This window comes from Leiobunum rupestre, chromosome 5 (assembly GCF_980474605.1).
Source record: "Leiobunum rupestre chromosome 5, qqLeiRupe1.1.hap1, whole genome shotgun sequence".
In the NCBI taxonomy this organism is placed as follows: domain Eukaryota; kingdom Metazoa; phylum Arthropoda; class Arachnida; order Opiliones; family Sclerosomatidae; genus Leiobunum; species Leiobunum rupestre.
Window position 1 is genome coordinate 69,889,120 of NC_143388.1, and position 20,290 is coordinate 69,909,409.

Below are 20,290 nucleotides of genomic sequence, written 5' to 3' on the forward strand. Positions count from 1 at the left end.
ATACAATCTAAAGTTTTGAATTCTTCGCAACAAGAAAAATGTAAACTTTTAACGCTGGTTCCTTTGTCTTGGTCTATTTCAAAAATGTGTAAAGAATTCAACGTTAGTAAGCACACTGCCAAAAAGTCTCGCCAGTTGAAATTAGAAAAAGGGATTCTTCCTAATCTTTCTAAAAAGAAAGGACACCCTCTCCCCCAAGAAGCGGTGAATGAAATTATATCATTTTATGAGGAAGGTGAAATTTCTAGAATGTGTCCTGGGAAAAAAAACTTTGTAACAATGCGACTTGATGGGGAGAAAATCCAGAAGCAAAAACGGATATTGCTTTTAAATATACGAGAGATATATTTACAGTTCAAACAGAGGCATACCTACCCGAATGTAGGATTTTCCAAATTTTGCGAATTACGCCCTAAATGGTGTATTACAGTGGACTCAAAAGGAAGCCGTAGCGTTTGCGTATGTGGAATACACCAAAATTTGAAACTGATGGCCGTGGCACTACCAAATAATTTACATTATACAGATCTCATGCTTCAGTTCGTTTGTTCATCGGAAAATAGACAATGTATGTTACATGGATGCGAAAATTGCCCTGGAAAAGAATATTTCGTGGACTACGTTCAGAGTATCTTTACGGACGATGGTGTTGATCTCGATGATAAACTAACTTTCAAACAATGGATTAATCAAAATGGTCAAACGAAACTCCAAGAGTTTACACAAACGGCTAGTGATTTCTCTGAAAACCTTTCATCATCTATGCAAAAAACACTTGAACATCACTTTGTGGCTAAATCGCAGGCCTTGTACTTAAGAAAATTGAAGGAAACCCTTTTAAGAAATCACGCCATAATACTTCTGGATTTTTCAGAAAACTATTCTTTCGTAGTGCAGGACGCGGTGCAAGGGTTTCACTGGGAGAATTCCCAAGCAACAATTCACCCTCTTGTAGCTTAGTTTAGATCAGAAGAAGACGACTCACTTAAATGTTTTAGCTGTTGCATTGTAAGTGACGACACTGACCACAGCGCTTCAACAGTTCACTATTACATTAAATTATTTTTGGAATAACTCAAAGATCAACTACCAAATTTGGCGCATATACACTATTTCAGTGATGGTGCTGCATCACAATATAAAAATTGTAAAAACTTGTTGAACTTGTGCAATCACGAATTGGACTTTAATCTGATTGCTGAATGGAACTACTTTGCCACCAGCCATGGGAAAAGCCCGTGCGACGGTATAGGAGGGACCGTAAAACGATTAGTTACTAGATTTTCTTTGCAACAACCAATTAATAATCAAATTACTACTCCACTTCAGCTGTATCAATGGGCCGAACAAAACATTGTTGGAATAAAGTTTTTCTACGCCTCAAAATCTGATATCAGAAATCACGCATGCCAAATATCAGACCGACTTAATCGTTCTTCGACTATCATTGGTACTCGCTCTCACCACAAATTTGTACCAAAGTCAGCTACCGAACTTAGCTACCGAACTTGATATGTATCGGTTGTCCGTGGATGAATTCAGTACAACAGTTAAAGTGGCTGTCATTCTGAATTCCCAACCTACAGTTTCATTCGATGATATTTTTATTGGTGAATATGTCGCTGCTGTTTATGACGAAGAGTGGTTTGTAGCATTGGTAGAGGAAAAAAATTCTGAAGAAAATGATTATTTATTAAATTTTATGAGAAAGGATAAAAATTTATTATTTGTATCGTGGCCTAAAAAAGTTGACAAATGTTTTGTGCCCTTGCAGAACATTCTTTGTGTTTTGCCAAAACTATCTGCAATAGGTTCAACTGGTAAATATAAATTATCGAAGAAAGATGTAGAAAATGCTCAAGCAATATTTAGAAAACGTTTTCTATAACTTATTTTTTAATTCTCAAAGAAATAAAGTGATGGGTCGAAACTAAAACGTTGAATTAAAAATTACTTATTAATATAAACATTTAGTTTTTAGAGTAAAATCTTGGATGTGGCGTTTTCATCTCTCAATGGAAAACGAAACAAATACACCTAATGAATCATATACCGTTTAAAAGATCTGCTTACGTGGTAAATAAAAACTAGTTTTAAATATTTTTTAAAGTTGGACCACACGATGAAATGTTCATAAGAATGAAACCCCCTCAAAAAAAGGTTTTTTTAAATTAATTATTTTTAAATTAAAAAATTAAAAAGGTAGATTTATTTTACAACGACCACTGTATTCACCGCCTTAAACTGCATAAGCAGTGCAAATTTCATAATAATATTTCAAATATTGAAAGAGTTATTAACGTATTTTCCATTGGGTAGTGATTTTCAGAATCGCGCCATAAAAATCTTATGGTTTTGGTAAAAATCACGGTAAATCTTCAATTCTTCATTTTTTAACATAAAAATCGGCCAATGATCTTCGATTAAAGTAAAGAACTAGTGTACCAAATTTCAGTGAAATAGATTTTTCATGGTGGCACGACTGGCCGAATTCATATGGAATATCCCATATCTATATATTTTATTTTCCTTTGAAGGAAAATTTAACAGTGATGACAAATGGCGACTAGATTTCGTTAGTAAGAATCATTTGTTTCATGATTTTTTAAATTTAAATAAACTTTTAATATTTTGTATATCATTTGTTAATGAATTTTATATTTTAACAAAGAACATACTTATTTATATTGCTGGGTGAATGACTGTGTTGGGAGAACCCTTGGTCATCATGGCCGAGTTCTCTTCCGGCACGAGAAGAGGGGGGAAAACCTCACTGGCGTGTGCTTCAATTATCACGTCATCAAGCGAGCTAAATTGGTTTTTGAAGGGGAAAAGAACTTGCTGATAGTGATAGAGTTTAAAGTGGATTTGGAGAAACGAGAGATGCTGCCTCAGCATAACCCCGTATAACTACATTGTGGTTTCAACGTTATCACGATATCTTTCGGTATTCTTCCCTGCGTGACAGAGCCTGAATGAAATATTCCTTAGGTTTTTTTCTCATGTGGTGTCGCTAGGGCTGTGCGAGTACTCGAACATCATCGATTACTCGGCATTTTTTGAGGTCGAGTAGTCGAACTTGACCTCGAATATCTAATTGGAAAGTACTCGTCGATTATTGAGTACCAAAAAATTGCATAGTTGGGTACCCATATATATATATATATATATATATATATATATATATATATATCATTAAATATACTATATTATATATATATATATATATATCATTAAATATACTATATTATATATATATATATATATATATATATATATATATATATATATATATAATTAAATATACTATATTATATATATATATATATATATATATATATATATATATATATATATATATATATATATATATATATATATATATATATATATATATTTAATATAGTAATAGAATAACAATACAATATACTTTTTTTTAACTTTTTGAATATACCGTCTGTCCGTATATTACTTAGTAAGTTAAAACTCCTGAGTTCTTACTAGTATACTAGTCTGTTATATCCCACTAGTCACTAAAGTTGTGGAATCTGTCGTTCATTTAAATTAAATGAATATTTTTCAGCATTGAAAGTTAGTTTATACTCTTTTTAAATTAAGTTTCCTAATTAATCGAATAAAACCAGCACCTAACAAAGTACCCGCCCGTCTCGTTAAAAATATTACTCGACGTTTTTTCAAAAATTACTTGACTTGAATATGAGAAAATTTATCTTTAATCAAGTACTCGATTACTCGACTCGATTTCAATATTACTCGACTCGAATACTCGATGAAAAAAAATTCGTACTCGAAACTCGACTCTATTGCCTTAAACCACTACTAGCACAGCCCTAGTTGTCGCTAAATATTATTATAGACAGATACTCTCTTGGACAGAAAATATGGTTTAAAAAAAGTTAATTAACGCTGAAATAAATAATTAAGTTCAAAACTAAGTTTTACCGTAAGACTTTATCTAAAACTAAACCAAAGTAAAGAGTTAAATTTTTTCTGGTTTCGGATTTTCTTTGAAAGATTGACTTACAAAATGGAAGGGAAAAAACTGTGTTTATTTTATTTAAAATATTTTAATATAAAATGTATAGGAGGGAATATAAGAAATTTTGTTTATTTGAATTTTATTTTGAAAATTTCTCACATAAATCAGATGGTTGTTAAAATCTGACTTACACCATTAATAAGTAAGGAGTTTTTACAAGTGTCCGACCCCTCGTCTAAACCAATGATCAGTGGTTATTTTGTTTCTTTTAGGTGAGAAAATGCTTTCATGAAGTGGCATCGCTTAAACAAGACATCCCGTCGAATCCAGACGTTCAACATCAGGTAAGTCATTGCTCAGCTATGTTGTAAGTACCAAGAATATATTCGGGTACCTAAAAATATGGGAAAACAACAAGAGCGTTTGTTACCATCTTCCATTGCCCCTCAGTGTGTCCACCGTTCTCGCTTATCTAGCAGTGATTATAGGTATTGATGTTGGGAACTTCCTCCCATGTTCCTACAATCATCCTACAGCGGCTTCTGCTGTTAGTGCTTTCTCCCTTTTCAGTATAAAAAGTCGGAGATTTTTCCGAGATTATAATTACATGTATGTAAATACATGTGCGAAATCCTACTTATTTATGGCCAAAAGTTTCTAAATTAAATACTTTCGTTGGTAGTGGCTAAGCGTTCGAGTCAGGTTAAAAACAATTTCTCAAAATGGCCTCCTGTGGTCATTTTACCAAATAAATTCTGTGTAGACGATTTTTTCCAGTTTACACTCCTTACTGCTGCCTTGAGGAGTGTGCCGGAATTATAAAAAAAGTTGGGAGAGCTTTGTATGTAGGTCTTGGTCATTCCCAATTGTAGCTACATAAACCCAGCTTCAGGTACAATTGTTATATTGGTAGTGCCAAAAATACTTTTTTTATACTTTAATAGGATTGGGTCACTCGCGATACATTATTTTCAGCGGGACATCTGTTTCGATATTGTTTACACCTTGATTTATCACGCTAGCTCGAAGAAACTCCGCCGCCATTTTCTCAAAAAATAATATTATTTTCGCTTACGAGAGCTGTAACAAATACTAGACTTTTGGTCTCATTAGAAGGTCTCTGGAACTCGTTTTTGAAAATGCAACGTATTGTAACGAGAAACGCCCCCTTTCTCGTAAATTTACTAGATTTTTCCGTCTCTGGAACGGGCCCTAATTCTAAACCCTACCCATATATTCGCCCTGGGCTACAAACCGATCCATGGGGAATTTCCACCTGCCTAAGTGGCCAGTCCGCTAACAAATGTTAAATTTGATTATCAACCCTTACTGCAATATACTTCTTTGGGATGTGTATGGCCATAGCCATTTTCAATAAAGTAAAGCAGAGTTCTTCTGGATGACAATAATAAACAATATTTTCTTTTCTTGGTAGATGAAACTGCTTTTGTCCATGCAGAATTCGGACTCATTCTTATTTACCGCTGATGGCTTCTTCGAGTTAAAGAAATCGCTTTTGCCAACTGTAAGTTTCCGGGTTGTTCTTCTGAGAGGAAATAGAGATGTTAAGCCTATACCGAAAACTAGCTTAAACCTCTTTAAAAGTACATATTTTTCTTGGTAGGTGCGTAATAAACGTTAAAAGATAATGTGTTTAGCGTGTGGGCCTAGTTGTATTTTACACAAACTACTTTCCCGCACGTTTACAGCGCTCCCTAACCACTCGATAGACATTATTTAGCGTTAAAGAGTAAACGTACCATTTAATTTATTGTATTCTTTATCAGCAACCAGAAGGTCGACTTATAATATAAAGATAAGGTGACCTACATTTATAGAATACTTGTAAAATGGCAATAATAAAAAATGGCATATTCGTTATTGAATATTTAAAATCTGGTAAAAACCTTTGGCTTTTTTACTGTAAAGGACAAAAGCACTGTAGCAGAAGCCAGTAGGATTATTGTAGTAACATATGTCTGAAATTTTACAAAATCACCTTCGGCAAACGCTTTTAGGTGATGCTAAAGAAAGTTTTTTAACCTCCAAACGATATTGATCAATCCTGTAACGACCGAAATATATAACAGAAATCTTAAACGAAAAGTATCAATGTAGGTCTAATAAAGTTCAACGGAGGTTCTAATGGCGCGAAAGCATACCCGTACGAAAATGTTCTATAGAAAATATACGAAATCGAATAGAATATAATTCAATGGGTTCTCAGTGGGGTTCTATACCGTATTGAGTGTTCTATAGAAAATTCTATAGAGAACGCTCCGTGTTTATCAAGTGGGTTTTTTGCGTTGTCTGTTCTATAGATGTATGTCAAAGATTCTGATATATCTGTGTGAAATTTCCATTGCTTTTCATACGTAGTAAAATTCCGTAATTATACAGAACATACAAAAAGTAATTACTCGCTATCCGCCAATCGCCCCTTTTTTGGCCAATTCGAATACCAAATCGATTATCGAACCCAATTTAGAAAGAAACCCGAATCAAATAATAATGAAACCTGTACATGTATTTATTTGTTGAGTAAAGAATTTTGGGTTTAGATCTTTGAATATGGTTTTGCTTAAATTCTTAACAGTTGTCTATACAAACTCCAGTATAATATCGACACAATCTTTACGATAATATTTCTACTCGAGCCCCTGTAGAATTACTACATAACCTCAAATATCGTTTCTACACAAGCACCAAAAGATAGAACCCAAACTCCATCAGTGTTCCAACAGACAAATCATAAAGTTAAAGAGTTTTCACAAAATATTTACATAGTTTTCACACAAAATGTACAGAGTTAAGACAAACGTTATTAGAGCTTAGACACAAACGTTGATAGAGCTTAGACACAAAAGTTAATAGAACTTAGACACAAACGTTGATAGAGCTTAGACAAAAACGTTAATAGAGCTTAGACAAACGTTATTAGAGCTTAGACACAAACGTTAATAGAGCTTAGACACAAATTTTAATAGAGCTTAGACAAAAACGTTCATAGAGCTTAGACACAAGCGTTAAAGAGTTTCCACACAACTTTAATAAAGTTTCGACACGAAATTTAATAGGGTTTCTATACAAATAAAATGAAAAAATTATCCAAAAAACACAACAATTTTCTACTAAAACTGAGTGGTGCAATTAGTGTAATTTATGTAGGACATTTTTGTACATCTTGCATTATTACGCAAAATGGATAAATTGCGCAGTGAGGTGAAGTGGCTAGCACTCTAGCCTCGCAGAAAGAGGACCTGATTAGATCCCAGCTTATGAGATTAGGTGAAAACTCGGGACCACTCCTCCTGCGCTGAGTTAACTTTTCTCCCCTTGCAATAAACATTTGCTGGGGTTCACGGTAATAGTTAGTGCAGGGAGCTGTTGGCTTGGAGGGCTTGCAACCACTATCCTATTTAACTCAGCCATCGGTAATTGGTTTAATAGTCACTAGTTGACATAGCTTATAACCAAGGAACCACACAGTCCTAAGTCGTCCGCTATTTCAAGCTACATTTAGTTGTTAAGTCTTAAAGCTGACGACACACGAAATCTACGTCAGTTATAATTATGACTTAGAAAGTATAAAAGATAAATATTAATTCATCGTCTCCGGGTACCCCGCAATTTCAAACAACCCTTCCAAAGCTAGCCGTTGGAATTTATTTTACGTTCTATGGGCGATCTCCCCTTAGTCCAAAAAAGTAGTAAAATAATCATTTAGATTTCTGAATTTCGGTCTCACCGTAGTACTTAATTTTTATCATAAACTTAAGTAAACATACCGAAAGGGGGCTTTTCATTTATGTAAGTTATTTGCTTGATGATTTTGTTTTGTAATATTGTGGTATCCAATTTTCTCATTTCCTAGATTGTTGGAGTAATTTTGACGTACACCGTTATACTGATTCAGACTGGTTGAATGGTCGTCAACTCCAGTTAATAATAACATGCCAGTGGAAAAACGATTTTTCCCAAAATAATTATCTTTGCCATGTTAATTTGAAAATTGCTGTCAATGCGTACCAATCGAGTTTTCCCTCAAGTATACCACGAGGTATTACCGAACCTTTCTCTTAGATTAAAATAAAGCTTCAGTTAAAAATATATTATTGTGTAACGGACAAAAACCGTTATATCCAAAATTATAGACAAACCATTAGTTAGTATTCCTATGCAAATAAAATAGACCTAGAGTTAGTAAAATTACTAAAGACAGGATAAGGGGTATACATATAGAAACACTTCTCATTGTCATTCACTCCACACATTTCCTCATCACAAGTTATATCTTGAGTATAATTTTTGTGCTTTTAATTATTTAATTTAAAATGTAGTTAGTTGGTATTAATAAAGAAGCTTAGTTTCATATTGAATATATGCGCAATTTTTATTCACCGAAACTAACGATACTTTGCTGATCCAGATATCCCGAAACACCGGTCTTTACAATAGTTCTTTGCGAAATGCAAATTTAAATAAATAAAACACTTGAATGACATCAAATAAAGAGATTTAATGACAACGCTAGCTTTAATTTATCGCGCGTGTCTCCGGTTAAAGGACTGCAAAAATTACGTACTATGATTCATAGTATCTGTTATTGTGAGGTACGAAAGCGAAAGCCCTTCAGGCTCATCTTCCCCGGCATACTCCATTTTGTTTTTGTTGTTAACTTTTGCTATTACATTCCCCCTCGCACTCTTGACCATTTTTGATACTTATTTAGCTATTTATTGATAGTATTCTTCATCATTCCTAAAAACAAATATGCTTAATGTCTTAAAATCTAAAGATATAATTAATGAAAAAATCCCCGTCGTTAAATATAATTATAATTAAGGTTCAATTAAAAACTTAAATAACTTTTGAAAGCCACATACTAATTAAATATAGTTAATATATGTAATAGAACTCGATCTACCCTCGCCTTATATTATAAAATTAAGTTGATTAATTAAACAGTTTTCCCAAAATCATCCCAGTCCAGGTTTTTCCCAAAACTTTCCGAGGTCTGAATAAGACGAAAGACAAGACCAGCAATATTCCCTCAGCTCACAGACATCCCATGAAACCATTTTCATGTTATAGGCCCTAGACCTACTACCAGGTAACAATACCTCAAAAAAAGCGCGCTTTTTCCAAGGCTGCCGTCACCAGGTCGAGGGTGCGTCTGCTAGGAAAAAAAAACTAAAAATAACCCTGAGACCCTCTTGCATCCCCCCCCCCCTCGCAACCACGAGCACACCTTCCCAGGTAAAACACGGTCATCATGGCATCACAGGACCCGAGTCTTAACTGCACCAATGATCCACAACAGACGTGTGGTCACCAATTGTTTTAGTTTCAACTCCGCCCCACAACCGCCCCTTGATCCCCGGAACAAAACCAGGAGACAGAGCTGCAAAACGTCATAATTCTGATTCTCGGACCAAGAGAGAGCCTATGTCGGAATAAATACAAAAGAATATGCGATGAAGTCGCGCTCATATACGCGTTAACCCACTTTGAGTCCCTCGCGCGATGTCGTGAACGAAATAATCATCGCGAATTATCCAGATGACATCCATCCAGAGCTTTCCCACCCGAAGATCATCATCCAAGAAGCCATGAATCCCGGAAAGGTAATGTCCTCGCCACCCTCAAATAACCTGTTTATCACCAATTAATAATAATCAGCTAGGCCAATCACCTCAGGGCTAAGTCAACAAGCGACTTTAAAAGCTATTAAAGCGTGTGGGTGTTTCTTGCGTAATCCGGAACCCTGTAAACCGGAAGCTCCCGTAATCCGGAATCCCGTAAACCGAAGAGCAGCCACTAAGATAATCAAGTGATGAGTACAAATTTACCAGGGCCAAAATCTGATACAGCCAGTGAAAGGTAGAGAAGAATTTTTAGAAAGAAAGTTGAAGCCCTCGCTTTTGTTCGAGAAAAAGTTAAAGACAGGTCCCCTCGAGATTGAGAGCTCATTCCGTTCTGTATGTTCATACCGCTAGGATAACTTTTTTTGGTCGTGCTTTTGCCCTCGCTGATATCATCTGTAGTTAATTGTTTTGTTTGTTTAAGAGTTAATTGTCACCAAAGTAATTGTTTTTTAATTGCAGTATTTGATTTTTATTGTTTAGTGTATTATATTGCCACCCCCCCCTTCTCGCTTTCTTTCGAGCTACGATGCCCAAATTTACAGACTCAGGAACTGATCCCATGGAAAACCATAAGAGATAAAAGTTTAATGTATATATGGTCAAGTAGGGTATTGTTTTATGTTTAAAACTCCCACCCTGTTTATTTTAAATAGAGCAATTAACAATTTAGTCGTGGTGGCCTAACCATCACAAGATTCAAATAGATTTATTCCCCTCAGTATCAAAAGGATAGTAATCATTTCCCCCATTTTGTTCATTTTGTATCCAGTGTTTTTTGTGATTGATTGTTTTTAAGGTTGTAAATACGATAATTAACTTCAGGAGTCAGTGTAGGGCATCTGCGTAGGATTAAAAGGTCCATTTTGTAAGTATAGTTCGGTTGAGCATTCTTTTACCGGAGTTCTCCTATAATTCTTGATAATTCTGGCTATTCGAATATCCAAAGAGCCCTCGGAATAAGTATCCAATCCGGTGTTGATTATTTGAAGTTCGGGAGTTGAACCGCCTGTGATGTTCTTGAGAGTTTTTTTGATCTTTCCGCTTGACCGTTGGAAAGTGGATGAAACGGTGCGGACGTCAAGTAATCGATGTAATTTGTGGTCGTGAAGGCCTTAAACTCTTCGCTGACAAAACACGTGGCATTGTCGGACACGAGCTTGGGGATTATAAAAAAACGGGCCATGTGTTGACAGAGACATCGAATCACTGTTGCGGAAGAGGTTGACGTTGTGATGTCGATTTCCAACCACCTAGAAAAGGACTCCACCGTGATCAGTAAGTATCGATTTTGAATAGGTTCGGCAAAATAAACGTGTACTCTCCGCCATGGAGCTGTTTCTTGAGGCCACTGTGCAAATTTTTGCGCTGGCATCAGGGCGTGTATTCTACATATCTCGCATGATTCACCACACCTTCGATCTTGCCAGTTCTTTCATACGTCGAAGACCCTGATGCGTGCTGTGAAGTTCCTTTAAAATCTTGTTACGAAGAGATTCCGGTTCAATCACCTTGTTTCCACTTAATAGTATGGCGTTTACTATTGATATTTCCGTGGCTCTTCTGTGGTATATCTTCAGTGCGCTTAATACCGTATTGGATTTACTGGGCCACCCAAACTTGGTATATATCATAACCTTGGATAACACTGGGTCGTCTTGTGTGGCACATGACATTTCTTTGGCATCCAATGGTCCGTTGATTCCCCCACGAATGATTAAAACCATTTCGGTTGGTAATGGTGGTTCTGTCTCTGGAGTCTTACGACGTAATCGACTTACTGCATCGGCGTTGCTGTGAAGGGCTCCCTTTTTGTAATCTATCTTGTAATCATAGGCTTAAAGCATCGCTGTAATCGTGCTGCCGCTGTTGGAGGTATTAGTTTGTCTTCAGAAAAATTGAGATGAATGGCTTATGGTCTGTGATCAGCGTGAATTGTTTTCCCAGCAAACAATCTCGGAAACGCGTGATGCCAAAAATTATTGATTAGGGCTTCATTGTTCTCGGCGGATGTCAATGTTAGTGATGCAAATGCGATAGGTCTTTCAGTGCCATCGACGATATGCGATATAACCACTCGAGTCCCACTGGCGATGCATCGCAGGCGAGAAACACTTCTTTTCCGGGATCGAAGAGTACTAGGAGGTCTGAAGATTGTATGGCATCTTTTGCGGACTCGAACGAGTCCAAGAAAGGATTGGAGTTCCTCTACATTTTGTGGAGCAGGTGCTTCTTTGATGGCGGTCAATTTCTGTTGCTGAGGGTGCAAACGGTCGGAATCAAGACGATATCCGAGGAAATCTAGATTCAGTTTAAGTTCAGCTTTGGTGAATGTCGCAAATAGTTTTTCCAATTCTGATAACAGGTCTTTGGCTGATGTGCTTCCGATGAGGACATAGTCTTGTAATGGTACACTGCACGGGTGACCTTGTAGTTATATTTCCATTTGGCGTTGAATATCGCGGACGCTGATGAAATACCAAAAGGAAGTCGGTTGCAGTGATAAATTCCTTTCATCATACTTATGATGACGTAGTTACGTGATTCTTCGTCCAACTCTAGTTGATTGTACGCATTCCTTATGTCGATGCGTGTAAAGATGGTGCAGCCTGCCAGTAGAGCGAATATGTCGTCGACCTTTGGTAACGGGTAGAGTTGTCTATCTATGATTTTGTTCGTGGTAACTTTGAAATCCCCGCAGATGCGTATAGTGCCATCATTCTTCATTATGGGTACTATCGGTGTTGCTAATTCCGCGTATGGTACGGGGCTGATAATGCCGTTGTCTTCCAGTCGAAGGATCTAGTCTTCGATTTTTTTTAGGTGATATCGGACGGATCTGGCTTTATGAAACCGAGGTGTTCGCTTGTCCTTGCGTATATGTAGTTTAACTTCAACATTCTTGAGACAACTCATTCCTGGATAGAAAAGTGAATCGTATTTCTACATTGCCCTAGTTAAGGCTGAATCTGTCGACTCAACATTCAATACAGGTTCGTCGAAATGCGGTAGTACTTTGAATTCGGAAAAAAATCCAATCTCGCCACATGATGCTTTCTGCTTGTCCGCGGACAAGAATGAGTGGCAACACCAAAGTCTTGTCTTTATAAGTGACATTCACCATTATTTCGCCTTTAACATCGAGACGGTGTCCAGAATAGACCAGAAGGTGTTCAGGGCCAATTCCCATGAGTCCGGTATGACGTAAAGACGAAAACTGCGATTCGGATATTAGGGTATACCCTGTTCCAGTGTCCACTTGAAATGATATAGGTATGTCGTTGATATAACATATGACTCTGATCTCTGCAGCGCGCTGGAAGGGTTTTCTGCGTCGTATACTTCTATTACTGGCCACCTTGTGTGATGCTACGGTGTTGATGGAATTATCGTGTTCCATTGATGCTTTAAAATTTTCGACGATAAAAATATCGTACTCGCACAAAACCGTCGGTGAATGAACTACCGTGTTGGCGTATCTACGATTTGGTTCTGTGAGATCTTCGCCATTGTTATCGATGCAGTTGGTATAGGAATTCCTCTCGTCCTTGATCATAACTTGTTTTCCGTGAGTTTGTCGTTGGTTTTTCCCTTTCTTCCGGCAAGCTCTTACTAAATGACCTCCGGTGCACTATCCACGACAGCTCTAGGTAGCATAAGTACACACCCTTTCCGGGGGTTCCATGCTATTGCACTGGATACACGACCTCTGCGTGGCGTCTTTAGGATTGTTGTGGCTATATCTTTGGTGCGTTACTCCCCAGCTGATTTCATTCGGTTTTTGATACGAATGGTGCGAGATTTTCTTAACGGTGGCGTCCTCTTCTTCGTGTCCTTTGATTGCCTTGGAATCGAGTTCCGCCTTCTCCAGTGCTTGTGAAGTAATGATGGCTTTCTGTAAGTCGATGTCTTTTACGGCGAGTAATTGTTTTAGTACGTGGTCGTTTTTGATACAGCAAACTATCCTGTCGCGAAGCATAATGTCAAGTGTGGTTCCAAAATTGCAAAATTCGGCCTTCTTACGAAGAGCAGCCACATATGAAGTTTCGGATTAATCAGGGCGAGATATGTGAAACGGCCACGCCAACGGGGACAGGGGTGGGGACACCCGTGGCGGAAATATTCCGACTACGCGTTGGGGGATTGGTGGTCGTCCTCACACAGTTATCCACTAACTCTACCTCCCAGACGCTTGGGATTACAGGAGTACGCCACTACTCCCGGCACTCTCACTGCTTATGCACAAACGTTCAAATTTTGGACTCCAAAATGAATTTTAAAGTTTCGTGGATGATATTGTTAGGTTAATACGAACCCGCGATGTTTAAAAATGCTGCCAGGCAAACAAAATACTCAACCAGCCAAAAATGATAGCAGTGTTGTCAGATTCAAATGTTTTGATTTGAAAATTTCCAAAAGGGCAACTTTCGTTTTCTCGCCAAAATGTGTAGGAAATAAATTAGTTTTTTGCGGCGTAGTATCGACTAGGACTATGGCAAAGTACTCAAAAGCTCCAAATATGGCAAAACCAAACTACCGTTGAAAATTCTGGCTATTTTAATTATTTTTAACTCGGTTTTGACTATTTGTTCTTTATGTTGTCCTCTTGTGTTTTGTAATTTCTTAAACTTTTTCTAGGATTTAGCTTTTTGCCCGTTTTACATTTTGAACGGTAAACGTTTTTAATCGATGAAGCACAATCCACTACAAAAATATCACAGATTACACGTTGTTCAATAAAATAAAGAAATTACTGTTCCATAAGTAATCAAACAAAATATTTATTACAATTATTAAAATAAATATGGGTAAAGATTAATGAAAATAATATATGTCAATACAATCATTAAAAACGATTAAGAGTGGTCATAGATGATTCGAACGTTATGACCTAGGCTTTTCACTTTCGGGTCACATGGTTAGTGAATAAAATCTTCGTAAGCCATTGGATTCATCTTCATGCTGATTAACCAGATCTAATAGCTATAAAAAAATATAAACACATTTTTATTTACTAATTTTAAAAGTAATATGCCTAAAATATTGTAAATTCGAATGAACAAAGCAAATGGGCAATAATGGGAAAGTAGGTCAATTGTGACTCGCTGAGTATGACCCAAAAAGGACTTGCTGATACTATTTACGATCATATTGAATTACAAAACTAAACAACAAGTAATTTGCTTAAAAAGATCCTGTTGAAAATTATCGTAAGAGCAATCGTTTTTACGCAATCTCAGTTTACGTTCAGGAGATAACAATCAAAATCATGTTGCAAAATTTATCGTATGATAAACTTGCATAAGATTTTGTGTGTAGGACATTCTCCTTAATTCAATGCTAACGAAAATATTAGCAAACATCAATTTTTGGGGCAATTTTGCCCCCATAAAGAACTGTGCGTGGGAACTTTTGACACATTATACACTAAGAATAAATAAAGGTGTGTACAAATATTAGGCCCGATTATATTTTTTCTGGGAGTTACTGGACTCTATAACTTAGATTTAAATTTGTGGCCTGTAAGTATGTTTAAACTTTAAAATATTGGATTTCCCACATATATTTGCACACATATATGTCCAGATAGATAAAGATTTTAAAAATATTGGAAACCGATAGCTACAAGTAAGTTCTTCGTTTGTCTGGTTTTCTAATATAATAAAGGTAAATACCTGCAGGAATGAGACTTCTTAATCTGCTGCCAATACTGGTTCCTCTCGAAAGACCTGTTTCGAGTAATAAAGGTTAATATCTCAGTGACATTTCAATTTCTAACAAGTAAATGCACGAAATTTATCACGAATATGACCAAACAATTGTTTAATTTTTATTATTAAAACTGGACTGAAACTCAGAAATTGGGTAATATTTACGGTGATCTATAACTAAAGTCTTAAACAAAGACCCTAAAGGGTTTTCTAGAGTGGAAAGGAATATTTTACGGTCGAGAGTCAATTCGCCATGGGCTGTGTTTTGGTGAATACAAAAATTAGGTGGGTGAATATTTTAGTAACTTTCCTTTTAAGTGGACGGTAATTTGAAGTATGTGATATTTCATATACTAGAAACTCCTTCAGGAATGCCATTTTTTTATTTAGACTATTTTATATTAATCTTAAGTTGTGCTTTCTAGAAAATCATTTCCAAACCGTACAGAAAAACGCATAAATGTTGGTTTTAGTTTAACAGCAACTTCTTCCTACTGATAAAATTTGATATCTTATACGATGTTCTAAAACTAGCGTAATGTTTAATAAAAAATGATAAAAAAGACTATATTTAAAAAACACTCTAGTAACTTTCATTTAATGTTTGTAATTGAAGAGACAATAGTGTACTTTTAAACGTTGTCGTAATTTATCATATAGTAATGATATTTTATACGTATTCTATGCGCGTTTAAAATGCTACAATTAAATCTACTAATGATTATAATAATCAGCTAGGCTAATACCACCTTGGGCTCAAGTCATCTAGCGACTTATTATGGCTTTAAACAGGTTACAATGTGTAGGAGGGTCGTAGCAAGCCCTACATCTCTCTAATAGCACTTTCAATCTGATGGAAAACCTCTTTAATAGCACTTTCAATCTGATGGAAAACCTCTTTAATAGCACTTTCAATCTGATGGAAAACCTCTCTAAAAGCACTTTCAATCTGATGGAAAACCTCTCTTAAAGCACTTTCAATCTGATGGAAAATCTCTCTAAAAGCACTTTCAATCTGATGGAAAACCTCTCTTAAAGCACTTTCAATCTGATGGAAAATCTCTCTAAAAGCACCTTCAATCTGATGGAAAACCTCTCTTAAGCACTTTCAATCTGATGGAAAATCTCTCTAAAAGCACTTTCAATCTGATGGAAAACCTCTCTTAAAGCACTTTCAATCTGATGGAAAATCTCTCTAATAGCACTTTCAATCTGATGGAAAACCTCTCTTAAAGCACTTTCAATCTGATGGAAAATCTATCTAATAGCACTTTCAATCTGATGGAAAATCTCTCTAAAAGCACTTTCAATCTGATGGAAACCTCTCTTAAAGCACTTTCAATCTGATGGAAAACATCTCTTAAAGCACTTTCAATCTGATGGAAAATCTCTCTAATAGCACTTCAATCTGATGGAAACCTCTCTGTTAGCATTTTCAAGAGTTGAGAGAAAACCTGTATACGTTTTAATGTAGCATTTTTAAGCTGAGGGAAAACTGCATGAACATTTTCAAACAGGGATAACTCGTGATTTGATATCAATGTTGTTTTTCTTTCAGTTATTCGTTAAACTACCAGCTAAATTTGTCAGTTTAACTCATTCGGTGTCATGGATATATTTGTGATAGCTGTAAGACTGTGTACTCACCACTGCAGGCCCTTTCACAAGCGGATTTCGACTCAAAGTTGTTTCCGTTTCCGCCACAACCGCCGAATCTGAATGATTTGCATTTCCTGCTCTTGCTGTCGAAGTAGAAACGTTCCCGAAGTGAGAAGCAAGTGCCTGACGCCTTAGGCAAGGTGCAGAAAGAACTCGCCGCCGTTGGAGCTTGGCCCAGTTTTTTGTCTTTGTCTTTATCAGCGCTTGCTGCAATGAAAAATATCAATATCAGCACATGGGTTATTGCACACGCCATTATCAGTTTTCACTCTTGTCAAGAGTAAAAACGCAATATAAAATTCCTAAAGATTTGCAATATTTATATTGCCCATTAAGTTAAAAGTATATGAAACTGGTTTGGATTAACTCTAGACTTAAGGATCATTACCTCATGGTAATTATTCTTAAGATGCGTGCACATATTATAGCATAAGTTACATAATAACTTATAAGTATAACACTGAACATAATTTATCACCAATATTATTTCCAAATTCCGTGCGTAAACAATGTTTAGTTTGGCACATAGCCACCTAGTGACTTAAACTTGACCTTATCAAGGATGATAATATAGTAGTCAGTTCGGTTGCATGTCGACAGGGCCATGCATATACATTTCGGACCTCAGGACAAATAATGTCATCGCTGGTCCTTCTTACTCAAATTTGCAGCACTGGGTGGGGGTACTGGTGAAAGGCAAGGCGATGGGCCCCTTTCGTTTAAGTACCTTAAAAAGCATCCTTCTCGGCCCTTTGGACTTGGCCCCCTTTGCTTCCCCCTCTACATGTTGAAGTTGGGGCTCAACGAGGGTGTCAGTGTCGATAAAAGGTTCGGCCATAAAATTAGAATTACGTGTCACACTTTTTCTTTTTAAGTTACTTGTTGAGGTTAAAGGTAATAGTTAGTGTTAGAAGCTGTTGGCTCGCTGAGCATGAAGGGGCCAAGGCTTGCCACTACCCTCCAACGCATTGTAGCCCAGTCAACGGAATTAGAAGTCGCTTGATGACTTCGGCCTAAGGTGGTGCCAAGGGTATTTGCCTAGCTTATATTATTATTATACGTATGTGAAAATGATTACAACTTTAAATGATCAGTTACTTAATCATTTCGTAGAGTCGAAGCTAGATGCTTGCCAACCGAATACCGTAAGTAATCAACCTCTTACATTACCTAAATCTTTTTAAGAAGCGACAAAACGTAGCATCGGTTCCGAATTTCATAAGCTTCGTCATTATTTTCATTTAAGGTCGTTTATAAAATCCTCGAATAGCTAGGCTTATTTTCGGATCATTTAGGTTAAGGTTAGGTAAGGGTATTTATTCAATGAGGCAAATTGAATTTCCGATTGAAGTAATCAATTAAATACAAATATATCTTCTTTTGTAGCCTTCGTTTGAACTACAGCCCAGAGCATTTACAACATTTATTACTTTCAAGTTTACTGAAATATCGAAGTGCCCTTATTAAAGTTTTGAAGTCAATGGAAAATTTAAGAAAAACTAAATATTTTAGAAATAATATGTTATTGAAGTACCGCGAGCAACATCATTTACTTTAAAGATATCGAAAAATAAAATAAGACTATCTAAGATTGAAAATTCCACTATAAGGTAAAGGAACAATCCTTGTAAAATCAATTTTTTTTCAAGTAAGAAAATGAAATTAACAATAAAGAGATTGAGCTCTTATGCAAATAAAACTAAAAGTATAAAATATATCTAACAAGATAAGTATCTAAATATACCGTTTTCATTGATCGCAATTTCACCGTCAAACCGTGAAAGTATACACCAACACTATTAAACGGTTAAACATTTGCCTCTCGTTTTACTCCATCTGACTATATTAAACAAAATACTACTAAGGGATTCTGTTATAATTCATTAATTATATTCTTTCTGAAATAATTTTTAAAAGTCCGTTAATTTTGTAAATACTGTGAATGTATAAGAAATTAAAATTAATACTATATAGCAGTAAATGAAGACTCATACTTATCGTGTATGAAATATAGTATATACTTCTGAAATCACGCAAACAATGAAAGATTCGAGCACCTAAACTAATTTCTTTTAAGATTGTTTTTCATTTAAATTTAATGAACCAACAAAGGTGAATTGAAAATAACATTAAAAACTAGGCGTTAACTATACACGTTTCATTTAACGTGCTTAATTTCTCTTTAAAAATGAAATTTTAAATTTGATAAAACATTAAAAATTATGTATTTATATTATATCATATATGTACGAAATTTTTAATTAGATTGAAATTATATTAAGTGATAGCCATAGAAATGAAAAAGATGAATAATATAATATGCGTTTGAATGCGTTTAGTCAAATGCTCATTATTGGGATTGGTACAGTTAAAAAACCAGAAATTTCAACTTGTTAAATTAAATTTTTTCCCAAAGTAATTAAAAAAAACTATAAATATTGGAATAAATGAGGTAAAATCTATTTTTAAAACCTAAATTTATTATTTATTTCTAAACAAAATTATTAAAAAAATTATTTCAATATTTACATACCAACAGTGAACATCACTAACATCACCGCTCCAATAACCGCCAAAAATACCAATTTACTCATCGTTAACGGAACAACTGAATAGGTGTATACCTGATCTAAAGGAATCGAGATAGAAACGGAGGTATGAATGCTACCGTCACTTTATAGCAATCAGCGGTGTATGTTCGTCAATTCGTGCCCTTCCAATTAGGAATGGCGTAACGCTTTCGCCTCCAAATAATGACGTCTTTAATTCTGTCCGCAGACCGAGCTAATATAACCCTGTACGCCTCTTTCAAGCTACAGCCCCCCCTGACGACAAAATCCTGTTTTATTCCGTTTCAAGGAAATAGAGATATTAAGGCGTTGCCAAATAACCTCAAGAGAACGTGTACCGCGAATGGACGTAGCTAAGCGTGTTCATTTTACACGTAGGGTTTTGAGTTTGATCTTAATCTCTACCTAATAACACCCAATTTCTCCGAATTTCACGCCTTTTCAACCGATACCGGTTGCGAAGTTTGTGTTTTTTTCTTAAAGTGAAGGATTTTTTATATTAATATTGCGTGGGCTTCTAAGTTAGTACGGTCTGAGAAAGTTTAAAATCGTAAGTCATTCTGTCGTTTCCAATCGAGTTCAAGGGTAAACCGTTACCTCTATGACTCAGGATACACGCGTTACGAAAACACGTTAGGTATATTTATCTCGTACTGTGACTCGCTCCTACACTAAAAAGCTAGCGTATGGCTTAAAAATGATAAA

General features: G+C 35.8%; 2 protein-coding genes across 2 annotated transcripts; both read right to left on the reverse strand.

The window, feature by feature from the left end:
* Window positions 1–12,622: 12,622 nt before the first annotated feature.
* LOC149945704 (uncharacterized) lies at window positions 12,623–13,201 on the reverse strand. The gene has a single exon (XM_090176692.1). It carries the CDS (start codon window positions 13,199–13,201, stop codon window positions 12,623–12,625), a length of 579 nt encoding a protein of 192 aa, XP_090032818.1.
* Window positions 13,202–14,401: 1,200 nt separating this feature from the next.
* Window positions 14,402–19,775, reverse strand: LOC149945705 (kunitz-type serine protease inhibitor-like). The gene is made up of 4 exons (XM_090175239.1): window positions 19,549–19,775; window positions 17,004–17,222; window positions 15,321–15,374; window positions 14,402–14,628 (listed from the first exon to the last, which is right to left on the reverse strand). The coding sequence occupies exons 1-4, from the start codon at window positions 19,607–19,609 to the stop codon at window positions 14,612–14,614; spliced, it is 351 nt and encodes a 116-aa protein (XP_090031365.1). The 5' UTR covers window positions 19,610–19,775; the 3' UTR covers window positions 14,402–14,611.
* Between the last annotated feature and the right edge of the window lie 515 nt (window positions 19,776–20,290).